This window comes from Dysidea avara, chromosome 13 (genome assembly GCF_963678975.1).
Source record: "Dysidea avara chromosome 13, odDysAvar1.4, whole genome shotgun sequence".
Taxonomy (NCBI): Eukaryota; Metazoa; Porifera; class Demospongiae; order Dictyoceratida; family Dysideidae; genus Dysidea; species Dysidea avara.
The window spans coordinates 7,573,301-7,593,610 of record NC_089284.1 but is presented as its reverse complement, the minus strand read 5'-3'; the positions used below and the strand labels follow the sequence as shown (position 1 = coordinate 7,593,610).

Here is a 20,310-nt window from a genome sequence, read left to right as displayed (position 1 = left end):
GACCATTTCATGGTCCGCTGAAAGACCACCCTCTTTACAAAGACCACCTCGTAATAATAGCTAAGATTCCAAGTATGTATTCCATGACTTTATCAAAACAGCTAGGCTCTTACGGTAAAACCTCACTTAGTGTCACTTTTAAAGACCACTTCTATACAAAGACTATATTGTAATTAGGTTCTAAAGATACTTCGTGGTCACCTTTTATAAAGGCCACCTCTTTACATGGTAATATTTGATAAGCTTCAAACATGTATTTCGTGCCTCATAGAAATAGGTCAATGTCATCTCCCATATTTTGGTCCACACTTCACTCAAGTCATCTACCATTATTGCTTAGTTTGTACCAGAATGTGCCAAGTCCTTAGTCTATGCAAGTGAAATGTGGCTAGTACACTACAACCTATATATTGTATCAACAAAAAATGAGGTCTCATAAAGAGATGACGACCTTAAGAGTGTAGTATTTTTTAGCTGACATAGCTGTTTTGATAAGTCATGGAACTGATGATTGGAACCTAGGTATTACTACAATGTCAGTGGAGAGGTGGTCTTTATAAAAGGTGACCATGAAATGGTCTTGTAAGGTCAATGTGCCTTAGCCATCTTTGAGATCTAATTACAAAGTGGTCTTTATAACAAGGTGGTCTTTACGGACCGGGAGCTGGGAGATCACGTACACAATACTACAAGCAACTGTTAGTTTTATACTAAAGATGCACTGTAAATTCAGAAGTGTGATGTTCATACTGATGGTATGACTCCTGCGGTCGCTCAGAAGTATGAGCATCACACTAAGCGACCACAGGAGTCATACCATCAGTATGAACATCACACTTCTGAATTTACAGTGTGATTTATTGATGCAGAAGAGGACTCATGCAAGTGATCTCCCTTCCTTCCAAACATGAGATATTATACGAACTAAGATCGAGATACTCTAATAGAACAGTCAGCCACTCTTATAGAACAGTCTCATAATATTATATTCTGTCTCTTAACTGCCATGGCGTGCAGTAGCTTGTTAATTTATTTGTAATAACAAGTGAAAAGTCTAAAAGTATAGCCTTAGAACAACTTAAAAAAAGATTATGCTGGGTGGGAGTCATGCTCCCAGAAAGTCACCGTCACTTTCTCAGCATTTTGTAGCTGTATGCTTCAAACTCCATCTGTGACTCATTGCTATAAGACTCTTTGACCTCATGCTTTGCTACTTAATTGTTCTACTAAATCAAAATTTACATTGGGAAAATTCTCATTTTGAGTTCTGTCCCCATGCACAGTCCCTGTAGTGACGGATGCATGCCGATGTGAACACTATAATTATTCTATAAGTCCAATCCATTAGTATTGTCAGACTCACTGTTGTCCTTCTCATGCTATGGCTTGTTCCACTGATAGCTATACTGTATTTAATGCATTTGCCTGGCAACATCTTATTCTTTATGAAATCCATCCTGATGAATTGACATCATTAATGTGACCCAACTTTGGAAAACCAAACAGCAAAAATGAGTAGTGAATAGCTACCATGGCAAATAGTGAGCATCAATAAGAATTTGTAGTGAAGTTCACTATTTGCCACAGTATTCACTACACATGATTTTTTTAGGTGCATGCATCCTTTTTCAATTTGGCTCAATGGTAATTTTTTTCTCTTTTGTAGCTAAAATATAAGACACTGAATATTTATCTATATCTTGTGTTAAATATTAACTTGATAGCTTGAAGCATTCCAGACATATGGCCAATGTATATATAGACAATGATACATGTTATTTTATTTAAGAAAAGGACCAAGAACATAACTATCAGAAATCTCTGTTATATAATTACTGATTAGATGGTATATAGGAATGGAAATTTGTCGTCAAAGTCATAGTAGCTACACCAAGCCAAGATACATCATTTTCAGTCATTCGTGTTGCAGATAAGTATTGTCCACAAAAAGCTTCTTATATGTAGTCATGCGTTAATAACATAATTGGAAGAATTGATACCATAAAAGCCACATTGAATGATTCATTTATTTCAGACTCTTAATAACATTTCAAAACTGTAGCAGTGATGTGTCACTTCATCACATCAATCTGCTAGCTGACAACTTTGCAATACCTGCTACTTCATGTGACACTAATCCATTCACTTTTGCTGAGATTTCTGAATCTTTGGTCCCGTCTCATCTCAGTGAACTCTCTGGATCCTAGGAAGTCCACAGGTGAGATGGCTTGTCTTAGGTTCCTGAAAGAGATAGGCTGCTCCATTGGCTACCTTACACTGTTAACGTTTGTTGCAGAGTGGAGTTCCTTCAGACAGGTAGTGCTCACATATATACTCTAGTTCATAAAGGTGCATGGTGCTTTGGACAATCCTGGCAACTTCAGACCAATCTCTGTTGTTAATACTTGTTGTTTATTTTTTTCATGCATTTGTTGTCATTTTTATAATTTTCCTTAAGTTAATTGTTGCATTTGTATCCACGTACGTAGCTATATTTGTTTTGTATGTATGTGTTAGTTTTGTACTTGTTAGAGTAAGCCACCAATGTTCGATCACCATCGGTTCGGACGTGATTTTTCTTTAAACCTGCAAAGAAAATTTCTGCTCTAGCTATGCCTTTGGAGAGGTCTAGGCCATAAACTCTTGCATGCAAATTTTCAGACCTGCAGCTTTCTTCGTCTGGCTGCAGGAGCTACAAAAGTGACCTGTCCGAATATTCTCAATTCTCGGACAAAAATATGTACAGTGAAACCTGTCTAAAGCAGTCACCTTCGGGCCAGAAATATTTGGCCTTTATAGAGAGGTGGCTGCCTAACTCAATATCCTCCATAAAGCAGCCCGGAGAGGCCATAAATAGGCATTCCAGCCCGATTTTTAAATTTTGGAAAAACAGGCTTTTTATATGCTCAATAGATAGAGTATTGATTGCCGATCTCAGAAATATATAGTTTGTTGGGTTGGAATTAGTTACTTTGGCATGCACAGTGCTTAAAAACTAAAAAAAGGTACATTTTTTCTCCAGGGCTCCCCATACATTTTAAAGGGAAAAATGGCACAATTGAATCAGGAAGCCATCTAGCAATCTGGACTATCTTTAAACTGCAGTTGCTTCTAGCTGCAAGTTTGTACATGTAATGAGAGTAACTTCAGGTCTTATTGGATCTCAGCGATCTTTGTATACTTTGTGGTGAGCAAATATGCTTCACCTATTGCACGCTTCTCAATACAATGGTGTATACCCATATAGGCAAGTGGCTATCTCAAGTTGGTAAAAACATCAAGTTAACAACTTATAAAGGTAAACAACTAAAGTGGAGGTGCCACAATGATGCAACAATACCTAAGGTGGAGTTGTGGTTTCAATTATGGCATTGTTATGCCGACTTTGAAGTGGTTTATACTTTTGAGCTGATGACACAGCCAACAGAAAATTGCTCTGGAGCTGAAAATCGCTAACCAGAGCGAAGTAACTACGCACTTTAAAGTAAGCACCAGTGACTACCTTCCACCCGACAGTACGTTATTTTAAGTTTTAAAGTATTCTACATATATTACAAGGCTTGAAAAGATTACAAAACAACACAAAACGTACTTATATGTAACGCACACGATAAAACTAAGATTTTCATGATGATCAGCGTGTGGACAAACCCCACAGCGATTTTCATCCTCATTGGAGCTCAGATGACGGAGCAATCCCAAGTTAAACACGAGTTGTCATTTTGTGCCAGGGTTCTATTGGGGAATATACGGAGAATTTTTTTATTAAAAAATCTTGGATACTGGAATGCCTACCATAAACGCCTTTAAACAAAAGTTCCAGGGACTTATAAACTTCACGTTTAGTTACATAAAAATGCATTTAGCTACACTCCAGTACACCGCCTCAGTACTTACACTGACAGTAGACAAATTAGCCGGTGTCACAGTGATATATGTTTCCCCGGGTAACGTGTTTCCCGCACACATATCCCTAGGGATCCGTGTTTCCCCGCACACATATCACTAACTCGCTAGCGACCTACAAGTCACAGTGATATGTGTTTCCCCGGGTAATATGTTTCCCCTTTATAAAGTCATGTGCAACGTACGTAGTGTTATAGCATATAGGCGCGCATGCACTTTTAATAATCATAGCTAGTCATACCTATACAACTAATACTATAATTATACATGTTGATGGAGGAAATCAAGCCATTCACTGGCATTCAACTATAACTGCTAAACTGTGCTCTGATTTGGCTATGTAGCTATAGCATCAGTATAATAAAACAGTAGCTACAAGTATATACATGTATAAAATACTATATCTCTAGCTATATAGAGTAAATCATGTGATTGCAGCAATGTATAACTAATCAATGTAGCTACAGCTTTGGCATGCAGTCAGTCATTATCTACCCCCTTGCCGGTTCTATCTGGGGTTCCCCAAGGGAGTATTTTGGGACCCCTACTCTTCATTATTTACATGAATGATTTACCATCTTGTGTTACCATCAGTAAAACTTTACTATTCACTGACGACACCAAGATTTATAATACTGTTTGTAGTCCTGGAGATATTTCACTGTTTCAAAATGATTTAGACTCAGCAACTTTCTGGAGTACGAGATATAATATGTCCTTTAATCCAAAAAAGAGTGTCCACTTATATTAATGCAAAAGTCATCACTAATTACAAAATAGCTGACACACAGGTTTTAACAAATAGTTTACATAAAATCTCGGCATTATAATATCATCAGACCTATCTTGGGATCAACACTACAAAAACATAATCCCTAAGACCTACAGAATGCTAGGACTGCTCCATCACAGCTTTAGCAAACATCAAACAGTGACAGCCAAGAGAACTTTGTATATTTCCTTAGTGAGATCGCAAGTTATATACGATTCAGTGATTTGGAAACCTAACCATATCAAGCAGGGGTAGATCCAGGGGGGGGAGGCTTTGGGGGCTGAAGCCCCCCTTCATATTTAGGCTTTATTTGATCAATATGCTGAGAATTATAATGAAATTTATTTATTTATTTTTTATTTATTTATTAATGCTTTATACAGCACAAGTGCTGAAGGTCTGCAGGACACCTGGTCCTACAGCCTGCTCAAAGACTTTAGCTACCTAAGGTGTGTTTGAAAAGTTGGAGAAAGGAGAAAAAATCCATGACTGGACCTAGGTAGCCTCGAACCTGCAGCCATCTGGTTTACGCTTGAACTTTTACAGGAGTCTACCAGGTTGTCAGGATGTCTTCTTGTTATTTTCATGTAATTATATCCATAGGAATATAGTTCTCCTTACCATAAACTTCCAAAATTTTGTCACGATTCTTAAAAATCATAACTCAGTAATGGAAAATGATATTACCATTCAATTTGAAACTATGACACAAAATTAGATATTTATTTTGAGAACCTATTTGCAAAGTGTTTGCAAGGAGGCATTGATATTTGAGCTTGAAACTCTCTGATTTTCATGAAAAATGTAACAGTTCAAATGAAAAATGTAATATTCTACATTTACAAGATTTAATGTGCTCACCTATGATAAAGTAAAGAAAATACAGAGCATTTTTTTGATTGCTACTTTTAAATGATTTTTGTGAACAATTATGTGACAAACCCAAAAAGTGTATGTACTACCATATACTTGTAGGGACTAAAATTCTTTTGTGTGGAGCAGAATCCATACTGCAATGTAGGAAACATTACAGAGCAATTTTAGCATAGCGTATTTGCTTGTGCATATATTACTCAACCTCTGCAGGCATGCAGAAATTCTTGCTTCAAAATTTTATGAAATTAATTTAAAATATGTGATAATCTAAGCTAATTGGCTTAATTTTTGTTTAATAATTCATATAAAGCAACATAAAAGTTTATAAGGTGGTTAGGATTTGCTATTGTAAAGTTGAAAAAAATTTTTTTGTTTAATATTTCGGAAGTTTATGGTAAGGAGAACTGTATGAATTCTAGAGAGTAACTCATTTTCTCTAAGTACCCCAAATAGAACCAAATGGACACTAGTTTATTTATTAATGCTTTACAGCACAAGTGCTGAAGGTCTGTAGGACACCTGGCCCTACAGCCTGCTCAAAGACTTTAAAAACAGCCTGCTCAAAGACTTTGTTTTGTCTTAGCATAATTATATGATCACTAATAATACAAATACTCATAAAACCACCTTATAAACATCTTTCCAAGGTATTATCAGTGGATTTATGCTAAAGTTTATGCAACAAGCAATGGCGGATCCAGGATGGGGCATTTGGGGCAAATGCCCCCTCCTTCAAGAAATTGCATACAAGATCAAGATACTCTAATAGAGCAGTCAATTACTCTAATAAAGCAGTCACAATGTTTATGAGGCAGTGCAACTTACTTATGAAGCTATAAATAGGATTTCATTTTACATAACATACGTGATATAATATATTTGGTAAAAGATAACTAGCTATTATTATTGTGACCTTTTTTTTTTTTTATTCTTCAACTTTTTCAGCAAGGTGCCCCCCCTCTTTCCAGACTCTGGATCCGCCCCTGACAAGGACCTGGATCAGCATTGGAGGTGTACAAGATCGAGATACTCTAATAGAGCAGTCAGCTAACTACTCTAATAGAACATTCACTGGAAACATGTAGTTGGTTCTGTTATGAAATTTTTCCAAAACTGCCAACACCTATACTTACAATGAAGTGTATTGGTCTGTTTAAAGGGCTTCATTCATCCACTTGTGTAGTTAATATGTATGACAATACTTAATTCAGGTACACAATTTCCATTGAAAATGCTCTCAGATTCTATCTTGTATCGCTCAAATTTCAAAATTTTCCACTTTCAACATTATTATTCTAACATGCACCTATTCAGTGTTGTGCAATTGTGAGAGGGGTGCATCATGTACTTGGTTGTCTGTACCTACCCAAACTTTTCCATTAGCAAAATGCTTCAGAGAGCCATACCTATAATCTAAAGGCAGTATATATAATCTACAGGCAGAAAATATTATGAATTTTATGTGGGAATGTCTCCAAATTGCAGTATTTTAGCATCTATTTTTCAAAATTTCCTGGGGGGGGGCATGCCCCTAGTTCCCCCTAGTTCCAGCATGCTTTCACACCTCTACCCAAGAGATTAGTACCTTGAGTTAGCTCCCCCTTTTATAAATCCTAGATCCGCTCCTGTCAAGGACATCACACTTATTGAGCAGGTCCAGAGAAGAGCAACAAAGTTTATTTTAAATGACTATAGTTCTGATTATTAGTATATAGCTAGTTAGTATAATTATTGTATTAGCTTATATAGTAGCCAGGGCCGCCCAGAGAAATTAAGGGGCCCAGGGCAAAGAGTTGAAGTGGGGCCCTTGACCCAAGTTGTAAGGTGAAGACAAAAAAAAAAAAAAAAAAAAAAAAGGTCACAACCTGCTGGCAATGACAATAACTACCCATCACCAACCATATCTCCTTATCTATAAGCTTGCTACACTGCTCCTCTGAAGAATACTGTGACTGCTCTATTAGAGTATATCGATCTTTTAACCAGGTATTCAGGGGGCCCTTCATGGGGCCTCCTGGGGCCCCTTTCAGGCTGGGGCCCGGGGAAAAATGCCCCAGTTGCCCCCCCCCCCCCCCCCCCCCCTGTGGGCGGCCCTGATAGTAGCTATATAGCTAGTTAGCTAACTATAGCTATATACATGCAATATGCATGGATGTCTATTTATAGCTAGATATAGCAATATATCTACTGAATGGTTGGATCGCGTACTGTTTGCAACTAGCCATAGGACCTTGGAGTTATACTGCACGATGGCTATATCTTAGTGGGAAACACGGATCCCTGGTGATATATGTACGGGGAAACACGAATCCCTAGGGATATGTGTGTGCGGTGAAATATTAAAAAAATCGCTACGGGAAACACATATCACTGACAGCTTCTGGTGGGAAACACGGATCCCTAGTGATATGTGTGCGGGGAAACACGGATCCCTAGGGATATGTGTGCGGGAAACACGTTACCCGGGGAAACATATATCACTATGACACCGGCTAGCACAGTATAGCAGAAAAGAGCCTGAAGCTACTCTGAGTTTGGAGACAGCAATTGAGCTGATTATGATTCCTAGCTGCAAAGTCTGTGAAATAAAAACAGGGACTTCCTTAAAGACGGTGAACTGTTAATGTTAACTAAACCATTACAAATCCAGGAATCAAGATCGTGAGGTGAGCTTTAATTAGAATCACACGAAGAAGCAAATCCATGGAGTGGCCACAAGCTTTTCTATACTGTGAGTTTATAACTTTTCTGTATTACAGAAGTATGAAGTAGTGCAGCTAGCTTATACTCACCGTAATGGCTATAGCTGGCTGCTTTGTGCGAGGTCTTTTGTATAGCGAGGTGCTGTTTGGGACTGCTAAAGCTGGCCGTTATACGTGTTATAGAGGTGACCGTTTAATGCAAACTATTTCTGTACAAACTGATTGGGAATTGGTCGGGACCGTAGTCGCGTGGCTGTTATGTTGAGGTGACCGCCCAACTCAGGTGACCGTTAAGGGAGGTTCGAGCGGGGAGGTTCCACTGTATTATCGGTCGAGTGGCACTGCTCGTAATGCTTGAAGCTGATCAAGTCTTTCTGTGCTTGATATGAAAAAGAAACTCTTATCCTCTCCAAATATGTGCAGATATTTGGCTTAGTCCTTATTGGGTGGGAATTACAAAGCTCCAAAGTCACCTCTGTCGTGCAATCTTAAATTCGGCCACATGTGAAGCTCGTGCAAATCAAATAGTTACTATATCGAATTCAAAGCTATTTTTATGAACATTGAGAGCATCAGCTACTGTTCAATAGTAAATAGTTACATGAACAATGACCGCACCTTGATTTTTGCCCGAAAAACTACATTGCATTTAGGCTTCTCTGACAGTAGCAGCCTAGCTACTGCACCCAGCACACACATACACAATCCAAATCCACTTAAATGGTTTTGACTATCCCCTGTCTTAAAAATGTCAAAATTTTCTCTTCAAAATGTCCAGGACATTAACCAGATCGAAATACTCTAATAGAGCAGTCAATTACTCTAATATAACGATCAGCCAATGCATTATCACATGTAATCAGTATTTAAGCGTTGTAATCAACGAAATTCACATATTAATAGTCTAGTTGAAATGAATATTCCCGGGTGTGACCCTCAGATTTCTGACTGCTCCAATTGTATAATAGGTGACTGTTCTATTAGAGTGTTTCGTTCTGGTTAATGTCCTGGGAATTTTGGAGAGAAACTTTTGACATTTTTAAGACAGGGGATAGTCAAAACCCTATTTAAGTGGATTTGGATTGTGTATGTGTGTGCTGTAGCTAGGTTGCTACTGTCAGAGAAGCCTAAATGCAATGTAGCTATTCGGGGAAAAATCAAGGTGCGGTCTGTCATGCGACAATTGGTCCCCCCAAAATCAGTCCCCCCGGACTAGTTAAAGCCGCGCTATATGGTCCCCCCGGACCACTTGAGACACTTCAACTTGTCCCCCCCGGACAACCTAGAGCGCCACGGTTGGTCCCCCTCTGCTACAAGTGGTCCCCCACGCTGAATATGATCCAGGCGCGGCAAGCAACACGGCCGGATCAGTTTCTTCGTACAGCTTGTTTTTAAACTATAAACGAGACTATAAAGCTACAGTGCCAGTGATCGGGTATGAGGCTACAGGCTGTGCCTTGTATGCTCGGCTAGGCCTGTGCTTCGTGGATTCTCAGCCATGATGCCGGTGATCAGTCTATGTTGTCAATTCACTACTAATGTATTCACTGACATGCGTCATGCCAGGCTATATAGCTAGCCATAAAAGCGATGCAGCTAGCATAATTAATGTATGCCATGAAATAGCTAACTAGTTAGCAAAGTTTGCCAATATACATCAACAATTGTTACAGTTATTAGCTAATGTGTAAAGTCTTTACGTTGTTTGACACAATCAATACAGTTAAATTCATAAGAGGGTGCTGAAGGGTCATCCACAGTTACTCCTGAGCAGATTACATGCACCCACGCATTACAGTTACCACACTGGATCTACATACACAATAAATATACATAAAGTTCTCACATGAATAATATATGTGTATAGCATACCCAGCGATCAGTATAATCTTCATGCTGAAAACTTTCTTCAGATCGTCCACACATGATGCAGCGCTCAGTCATGTCAACTGAATTTGAAACACACGTATATATGCACACTTTAACGCAGAGCAAATTACTTGAATTGGTGAGGAGTGCTGTGCCTATATCTATTCTGGCTTTCTTCATATTCATTTGCAAAATGGCGTCTTCGTCAATACGGTTAAAATTTAACAATTGTTCAGCAATCTGTGTATAATACACAAACTTTATAGCCTTAGCTACAAAAGCGAGATGTTATACCTTTAAACTCAAAACACCACAGTTGAAGCTGTCTCCTGGCTTTTGCACACCTTTATGAGCTCAAACTTGTCCAATGAGACGTTGTCTTGACCAACGCAGTTATATCTCATAGCAAAGAACCTTCTATGGAGCATATAAAACTAGGTGTAAAAGTGCATTGCATCAATTTAGTTCACAGTGATGCACTGTATAATTATGTTAACAGTCAATGTTACAGTATTGAACATACTTCAAACCTGTGTATGCTCCACGTATGGCTCGCGATGGTCCAAGAGGATCGATGTAGTAAAACTTTTTTTCTTCCATGTTGATTGCCTACAGAGCAGCACAACAAGTGTATTGGTATCACCCTATGCAAATTGCTTACAATCAATATCCAGTGGTTTTCTCCACGATTGTACATTCCAACAATAAACACTTTGGTGCTTAGCGTCTCCTATAGTATGAATAAACTAACTCCTCCACGTAGCATTTGTGATCTTACCTTGCTTAAAAGGTGCGATGATTTCCCAGATTTTGAGCGATTAACCCAGGCAGTGATGGTTTGTGACAAGACAGCAAAACTGTCATTCCTCAATTCAACTAGCATGCGTAAATATCCATTCACTATCTATAACATTAATTTTAGTGCATCAAGTTTAGAGGTATATAATACAATGCACTGACCTCATCATTTAACCAGTTATTTCCTTTCAAGTTGTGAAAGCTACCTTGATGTATAGCCAAATGTCCAAACCTAGCTTTAATTACATAGCACGGCTTTCTTTTCCAGATAGCTTTTAGCTGATCCTGTATATATATATATGAGTCATATGTACCACAGCACAAAAACATACATAGGCTGTAAGTGGTATGATGCTTCCATTGTTGGCTCCGGCTGTATTAATCATTCCTGTTACTGCTGTAGACATTGTAGCTGTTACGTTAGGTGTGGCTGTTATCTTGGATTCCACTGTCTCTGTTGTTGTCGCAATCATAGGTGCTACCACTGATGGTTCCGCTATTGTAGGAGGCTTTGTTACGGTGTTTTTCTGAAACTCCTCACATCTCTGTGTAATGGTAAGCACACAATAATTACAATAGCTGTCAAGGAATTATCACAACAAAATACAACCTTTATAAGCTTGCGACGTCGTCTCAATGGCTTAACTGAATTCGTATCAGGACTATCAGAGAAATTCAGCTTTCTCTTGGTAACAATGTGCTTTGGTGGTGAGAATATCATATCAACAACCCTCTTTCCTATTGGAACTGTTGTGATGTTTTTCCAGCTATCACAATTTACCTTTATCAGATGTAGGCTTTATTTTAAATTCATTGTGTTCCAGTTTTTGGCTGTAAATAGGTGATAGCGCAGGTGCACTAAAACTGCCAAACTCTGGGAAGTAGCCTCCTGCTTGTTTGGGGGAACTGTAAACCAATGGGCAATTCTGAAAATAGACATTAGTAAGATATGTGAAGAACGAATTGGAGGAACCTCTAACCACATTAATAGCAACTGATACATTGTGCCCTTGCTCCTTATTCATTCGTACTAGATCTTTACAGTGAGTGATATCTTCCTCATCCCATCGTGATATCAAACTGGGATAGCTGGGTTCCTATTACATGTACTCATATAGAATTCCACGTGGGTGTATATAGTATGCTACAGTAGCTATGTAACCAGCAAATCAGTGAGCTTATTAAAACTACTCAAAGTATGTATGCTGGCTGCACTACAACCATAGTTACCATGCTTGGCAATAAGCCTATACATTACTTACTTTGTCACTCATGATGCTGCTAGGATCATAAGAAATGGACGTTCTTGAAGAAGAGTCACTCTGATCATGAGATGTACGAGCATGTAGGAGCACTGATATGTTGCCATCATCCATTTGGTCCAAAATTTTGGTCTTAGTATCTTCATCACACTGAGATGTCAAGATGGGATCCTATAACATGTACATGATATAAATATTACAGTATAGTATCAAATAATCTTACTTTATCACTTTTGGTGGCACTAGGTTCATGTGAGATAATGGACACTGTTGGGTTGTGAGATTTTGAAGTATGTGTACAAGTATTGTGAGTAACAACTGATGTGTTGTCCTCCTCTATTTGGTCAGTCTTGATATTGTCATCATACTGGGATATCGAGTTGCATGGTTCCTATGTATTGCAAGATAATATTACATCAATTAACATGCAGTTATAAGTTCTTACTTTGTCGCTCACACTGGCACTAGGATCATGTGAAATGGATCCTTTTCCACTTCTGACAGATGTGTTGCCACTATTATCACTTTCGTCATGAGATGTTGAGATACAACCAGTTGCCTATACAATTATAACTTACATAAACACACACCTGTGTGCCGCACATACATGCATGTACCTTCTTGGGTGGATAGAACAATTTCAAATGTGTACCATGGACTTTTAAAGTCTGTTTAATGTCATTGGTGTTTAGGATCTGAAAAATTCCTTTACCAACAGACTTCACAACTTTATAAGGACCCTGCCACTTATAATCCATTTTTCCACCAGCCCGCTTTTTCCTCTTCATATCTTTTCTAAGAACCAATGCTCCAACTTTGAATGTAGCTGGGTTATGGTGCTTCCTGTCATACACTTGTTTTTGACGCTTTTGAGCGGTGAGTATGTTCTCCTTCACAATTTGTGCTACTTTTGTTTGATGAATGAAATGTTGTTCTATAACTTCATCATTACGATCCAAGTGCTGTACGATATCTTCTTCTTTGGGATATTGAATTTCAACAGGTAACAGAGCTTGTCGTCCAAACATCACAGCAAAAGGGCAATATTTTGATGACTCGTGTTTAGAAGTATTGTAAGCAAAAACACAGGTGTCTAAATAATCTTCCCAGAGTTCCTTTTTCTCATTAACAAACTTTACCAGCATATTCTGGATGGTCTGGTTAAAACGCTCAACCAAGCCGTTTGCCTACAACAGACACATAATACAGTTGTATCTACTTAAAGTGCATAAGGTAAATATGCATATTATAGCACTATGCATTTCTTTACCATGCAACTATTAATGTTGATTAGTTACAACATAGCATATAATATAGGATAGTAGAGTAGTAGTTACCTGAGGATGGTAAGGGGTAGTCAAACGGTGGTCAATTTTCATCATCTTCATCAATTTCTTGTCAAGGCGATTGTTAAATTCACTTCCTTGATCAGAAGTAATTACTCTTGGTAATCCAAACTGCATGAATAACTGTAAAGTATGTAATATGCAAGTAAATAACATGGTACACTTTGAATTGCATGGTTCTGGTGGCTGCTTGGGTTATAATGACTACTTCATTCTGTTAGTATTTAATTACATTTTTGCAGCACACTATAATACATTGCTTTGTCTTGGGTGTGTGTGTGTGTGTGCGTGTGTGTGTTCATGTATATGTGTGAACTTTTCCGAATGTATTAGTAGATTTTATTTTGCATTGTTTTATTGTTACTGCATGGAAACAGAATTAGATGCAACATACAAAAGTATTCTTTAAGTCAATTTGGACACCTGTGGATGTTATTAACTGCATGCACATATTGTGCAGTTGTTTTACATACTCCTACATACAATAAGCAATCAAGTTGAAATTTTCAGCACCTAGCTGCTTCTCTACCATCTCTATCTAGCTACTTTTCTACCATCCAGTAACCAAGTCAAAATATTTTGGTGATCATAGCATAGGATTGTGATAGGCTTAATTATAAAGGATCCTTTATGATGAAGCTATGACAAAATTAATAAGTTTCAGCAGCCGCGTGAAAGGATAGGAATACTAAAGCTAATCTATTGACATCCAAGTAAGCAAGATTCACATCTTGCTAAGATAAGTGATTTAGCCAAAGGTTTTCATACAGCTATACAAAATGTTTCAATTAGACGTAGAAAATGAATACTGGAATTGGTATGCTGGGAGAATACGGGTTAAACGGCCCACATAACTGGCTATACAACTCTTTTCCGACCCATATTATATAGCTGCTTTAACAAACATATACTGTAGTTCTGTATTAGTCTATACGTCCAAGTGTTTGCAAACTTTAAGTAAATATGTGCATTATACACACAACATATATATATATATATATATACCTTAAACAAAGCACTAAACACGGTTGAGGATTCCTTATTGCTGCAAGCAAATGCCTGCACAAACTTGCTAAAGTAGTCTGCTACTGTCAGAATATAGCAATTTCCTTGAGTGGACTTGTGCTTTAGTGGTCCGACAAAGTCTATTCCAATGTGGTACCAAGTTGCTACAACTGGAATAGGGTTAAGTTCTGGTACCCCTGTGTCCATTTTCTTTGTCATCCGTTGGCACACATCACATTCCTTCACCTTAGATGTATAGAAAAATGTGATGATGCAAGTTTATTACTGATGAAATATTTTGCATCTTGTGCAAAGGCATTATGTATACGTGCATGGTAAACCATTGTTCTTTACAACCTGAAAGCATATGAGTTTTGCAGTACAGTTCTATAGCAACTCCAACATGTTGATTGATATAATTGGGTCATTTTTCATTTATGTAGCTATTTAGAAAACAGAATACTGCAGTTGCAAGTGGTATAGAAGCATGCAAGCAGGGTAAATTTTCAACATAATCATAATTATTATATATGTCTACAACATTATCATAAAGTAAAACTGACAAGACCAAAAAGATGTAACAGGGGCATCATACTGTAATAAGCAACCAAATTACATAGCTGTTTGGTATACGTATTGTGAAAGCTGAGTATTAGTCTGCTATTCTAAATTGCAAGGCATCAACTGCATGATATACTTCCGCATATATGTATACCCCCAAGGTATAGCTGTATAGGTACTATGTACTTACAAATGCTTTTACATCCTTTCCTACTCCTTGCCACATGTAGCGTTCTGTAATCCTTGCCTGTGTCTTCTTTGTCCCCATGTGACCTGATGTAGGGTGTACATGACAACCTCGCAATATCCGCTCTTTCTCTTTCGGGTCTAGTATGTATCTGACCTATACAAACCATACACTTGTATTACCAGTCACATACACTGCATTATAGTATGCTGAGTCAGCAGCTATATATGGCCCTACAGCTCTATACAACTTAGAATTAGAGAGTCAATAGGGTCTTGAACTAAAAGAGAAATTATCACACCAAGCAATTTGTCCATGTAGACAACAGCAGGCCATGCAAACTAGGTGGCTACCAAGTACCGGAACCATAACATCCTGAACGAAAAGAACTTCTTATTTCAGTGGAAACTGAATCAGTTCTGTTTCATTTACCAGAGGTTGCACTATATGTATGTTTTGCATTGATTTTGCTAAAGTTCAGAAATACTCTATAGCAGCCAGCCACTCCAACAGAACAGTGACAATTTTGTTTATTCAGCTGTGCATAGCAATTCACTAAAATGGTCCAAAACTTTAATTCAGTTGACCCACCCTGTTTAAGTGAAAAGTTTGGAAGCCATATAGTCACTGCTGCAAAAGTTTATTCCTGACTCATAGGTTTGCTTTCTGTACTCAGGGTTACTGTGATTAAACAAATAATAAATATGGCAGGGAGACAGAAACATAACTATATGTTTAAGTTTTCCTCGCACAAAGCAGCCAGCTATAGCCATTACGGTGAGTATAAACTAGCTGCACTACTTCATACTTCTGTAATACAGAAAAGTTATAAACTCACAGTATAGAAAAGCTTGTGGCCACTCCATGGCTTTGCTTCTTCGTGTGATTCTAATTAAAGCTCACCTCACGATCTTGATTCCTGGATTTGTACTGGTTTAGTTAACATTAACAGTTCACCGTCTTTAAGGAAGTCCCTGTTTTTATTTCACAGACTTTGCAGCTAGGAATCATAATCAGCTCAATTGCTGTCTCCAAACTCAGAGTAGCTTCAGGCGGCTCTTTTCTGCTATACTGTGCTAGCCGGCTACCTTGCCTGCGTAGTGTTTAACCTTCGATAAAACCTATTAATTCCAGAAACTGGTCAAACAAGATCAAGATACCCTAATAGAACAGTTACCTTAACCCTAATACAATGCAAGTTGCGATAATAATAATATGAAAACAACTTCACGGGGTATCTAACTTTTACTGGAGTCATTCCCTGTAGATTTGGTTGTTATTTGCATTACAATGATGAATCATAAGCTGCTAGTACTTCTACAAAGTCAAAAGGGTAGCTGACAATTTCTACAAATTATAGCCAAAGATTGTCATTTGACCACAATTTGTGCCACAATAATAAATTGTATATATACAAGACAGGTACCTTTTATTTGTTTTATTTATTAGCCACAAGTACAGTTACAGCAAAAAAGCAAATCATACGACCAATAAATGACTGAATTAGATGCCACATATAATTTTTTTTTTGCATAATATAGGATCTTTCAATATACCTGCATGTGACTTTTGTAGAGAAAAAACACTAGCAGGTTATGATTCATCATTATGACACAAACAACAACCAAAGGTAGTAGAAATGCAGCCTTCAGCTGAGTGGATCAGCACTATGGAGACACAATTTAATTATGCGGCATAATTTTACCCCTCTTGGTCTCCATCCCTGTCCCAGTTCTCCACCCTACAGCACGGGACCTATATATGAGTAAGCCATCTGATTACTTAAAGTGGTAAGTTGTTTCCTTTATTTTGGTAGCTATACTGTAGTTAATTAATGCCTCTGCGAGTTAAAGACAGAAATCTGTGTAGAAATGGCCACAAAGGTCAAATCTGTGCCAGATGGCACTTATATCTAGAAATAATGACATGTCACCAGGAGTACTATTTATGTGGAAGGTTTCATGATTTTGTGAAAAAGTGGGCAATTTTCTTTACTGTATATCATACAGTACCTATAGTAGGGATCACAAAGGAGTAGGCGTGGCCCGCAAAATAACATCACCCAAAAACCAGCCTCAATTTTCCATGAGGACAATGAGGCAGTATTGGTTAGGCAAAACTAAGCCCAAACAAGCTTTCAGATTGACCCGAAACGCTTTCAACAAGTTGCTACGGAATTTTTAAAAAAAAAATTTATTTAACGGAATTTTCTACTGACTGAGTAACTGACTGACTGATGCCTTCAGACAAGCGTAAGGCTACAGGCTTGATTTTTTCACTGTTCGACATTGCTTCAGCTGGACACGTGTCTTTTGGCATACCGCAGTACATACAATGCATTCTTCATGGACTTACCAGTGTCCTCCTTTGTGTCCCATTCATCTTTGCTGACAGCAAAAAGTGTTGATTTGGTAGTAGCATGTGCCGGATGGCTTTCCTTTGTAACGGATATTTTTCATAGTGGCTACTTTGATTGCAGAGGTGCTTTTTGAACAGTTCTTGATTCGTACTGCTGTGTAACAGGTTGAACATAGCTGACAACGAAGAGTAATGGATGCTTCACTTTTTAGATGATAATTGATATAGCTGGGGTGCGCGGCACCATTTCAGATGCGATGTGCGTGGGTTCACCAGTCACAGTACTTATTTACAAAAAACAAGCACAAAGAAAAAAATTGGAATTTTCAACTACAGTAGGGACCACAGCACATCAATAAAAAGTACTGGAGTAGTGCATGATATTAAATCACAGTAAAACAATAAGAAGTATTATATTCCTACCGTGCTCAAGACACCATAATGGAAATGCACAGTAGGGATATAACACTTCTTATTGTTTTACTGTGATTTAATATCGTGCACTACTCCAGCTTGTTCCGGTACTTTTTATCGATGTGCTATGGTCCCTACTCTAGTTGAAAATTCCAAATTTTTCTGTGCACTTGTATGTATTATAAGATTGGCTAGAACTTTATTTGGGGATTGTTTTGGCATTGTTTGGGCTTAGTTTTGCCTAACCAATACTGTGTTATCATCGTCTGGGAAAAGTGAGGCTGGTTTTTGGGTGATGTTTTTTCGTGGGCCATGCCTACTCCTTTGTGGTCCCTACTATACAGTACTATCGTACTGTATGATGTAGTAATGGATTAACATGTACAGTGGAGAAAATGTATATGCGACATCAAAGTGAATGTTCTAAGTGAATGTTCTTACACATTTCTCTAGGGACTTACAGTTCTACTCCATGGTGCACCTGGTACTGGGAAGACACTGGCAGCTGAAGCCATAGGCTATGAAGTAGGATGGAAAGCCATTAAAGGTATAGCAGATATGATAGTATGATAGTCCAGGTTGTTAATACAGTACACACTACCATATAAGGTGATCAACTGTGGTGAACTGTTAAGCAAGTGGGTTGGTGAGAGTACTAAGAATATTGACAGTATCTTTGAAGAGGCATGTGGAACTGATGCCATCCTCGTGTTTGATGTAGCAGAAGGATTGTTTGGAACTAGAACTGACATGAGGTAAGAAAGTCATGTGATCTCAAAACTATTCATATTTACAATGGTGTATATTTCTCTAGCACTTCAACGGATCGCTATACTAATGTGATGTTGGTGTGCTGCTCTATCACATTGAACGATTCCCAGGAATTGTCATCCTCACCACTAACCTCATTGATAACATTGACAAGGCATTCTTCAGGAGACTTAAATTTGTGTTGTTGTTTGAAGTTCCACCTTGTGCACCGAGAGAGAGGCTATGGAAGGTATATTTATTTTCTCCTTTGCAATTTAGATTTGCGATATATCAAGACATGTGTTAGTGTAAAATAGTTACAAGTAGCTGTTGCGGCCGTGCAACAAATAAGTGTATATTACACAAAAATGATTTTGCACATCATAGCTTGTTTCTACTCAATCATTTTTACAGTGGAAATTCCTTATGGTGGGACACCTTTTTGAGCTGAGATGGCCTGATCATCTCTGAGATACGTGTCTTCAATGTTCATCTTGTACTTATCTTTATGTAGTTCTTTCTTCAATGACACTGAGGAAAAGCTCTTGCTTGTATTTTATTCAGTTTGTAGAGTAGAAGAGCATATTACAGCATCTATTTTTTTGTACAGATTGGATAAAGCAGGCAACATATTAGCTTACTATGTATATCTGAAAATTGCTAGTGTGAATTTTGTTTCATATTTTACAGGTATATGTAAGTCAATATTTTTCTTATAAGATATGCTATATAGACATATTTTCTACTGTCTAGTTGATATTACCACTTGAAGCTCCAGTAGCTGATGATGTTGACTTTACCCGACTGGCTACTTATGAGGTTACTGGTGGTAGTGTTAAGAGTGCTGTGTTCAGGGCAGCATCCAGAACTGCACTAAGGGAGGAAGACAAGAGAACTATCAACCATAATGACCTTGAGTCAGCCATTGAGGAAATTAACAAGAATTCATCACAGACTGGTTTTAGGAGACAAGTCTCTGACACCTCTGGAATGTATAATTGACACAAGGAATAATTTTACTGATTTCCACTTAATGAATTGGTTACATCAACTAACATACACACTTTAAGCCTACTAACTTTATTTAAGTTGCAATGCACACATTACTTTTTAGTGACAACGTGCATTGAAAATTTGACAAAATGTACTAATTCTGTTAACAGTATGAATTATTACAATGGAATCTTCACAATACATGGACACCTTCAAACGAAGGTGTTGTGTCTTGGTTTCCTGGTGAGTTTATAGCTCCTGATAATGGTAATTGCTCAACTGTCCAGATTAATTATGCTGTGTTCATCACACTTACAGGTTCCATGCACTGTATACCCAGCCGCAACATTGTGTTGTACGGTAAAGTTGATGCATTTCCAAATTTCTAGTGCGTTTCACAGTGGAGGCTTTAATATAAAAAAAAGCCTACTATATAGCTAGCTACATATCTATAACTAGCCAGCAGGTATTAATAATTCTACAATTCAAATAAAGGTTAAATTTTTGCTTA

General features: G+C 37.9%; 1 protein-coding gene and 1 long non-coding RNA gene across 4 annotated transcripts; one reads left to right on the top strand and one right to left on the bottom strand.

The window, feature by feature from the left end:
• The first annotated feature begins 7,981 nt into the window (after positions 1-7,981).
• LOC136242578 (uncharacterized) lies at positions 7,982-19,989 on the top strand. Its single transcript, XR_010694575.1, has 5 exons — positions 7,982-8,285; positions 18,510-18,603; positions 18,666-18,811; positions 18,871-19,056; positions 19,560-19,989. It is a non-coding gene; the product is annotated as an uncharacterized lncRNA (long non-coding RNA).
• Positions 9,862-16,557, bottom strand: LOC136242502 (uncharacterized). 3 transcript variants are annotated; one of them, XM_066033935.1, is made up of 20 exons: positions 16,528-16,557; positions 15,288-15,440; positions 14,537-14,782; positions 13,523-13,654; positions 12,803-13,372; positions 12,631-12,744; positions 12,409-12,576; positions 12,186-12,356; positions 11,904-12,020; positions 11,705-11,849; positions 11,534-11,661; positions 11,256-11,468; positions 11,086-11,208; positions 10,904-11,029; positions 10,787-10,855; positions 10,649-10,734; positions 10,420-10,542; positions 10,257-10,365; positions 10,129-10,205; positions 9,862-10,068 (listed from the first exon to the last, which is right to left on the bottom strand). In XM_066033935.1, exons 1-17 carry the CDS (start codon positions 16,540-16,542, stop codon positions 10,428-10,430), a joined length of 2,691 nt encoding a protein of 896 aa, XP_065890007.1. In that variant the 5' UTR covers positions 16,543-16,557; the 3' UTR covers positions 9,862-10,068; positions 10,129-10,205; positions 10,257-10,365; positions 10,420-10,427. The 3 variants fall into 3 exon arrangements, with proteins under 3 accessions (XP_065890007.1, XP_065890009.1, XP_065890008.1); XM_066033937.1 differs by having other exon boundaries at positions 10,656-10,734; XM_066033936.1 differs by lacking the exon at positions 16,528-16,557 and adding an exon at positions 16,123-16,428.
• Positions 19,990-20,310: the final 321 nt, after the last annotated feature.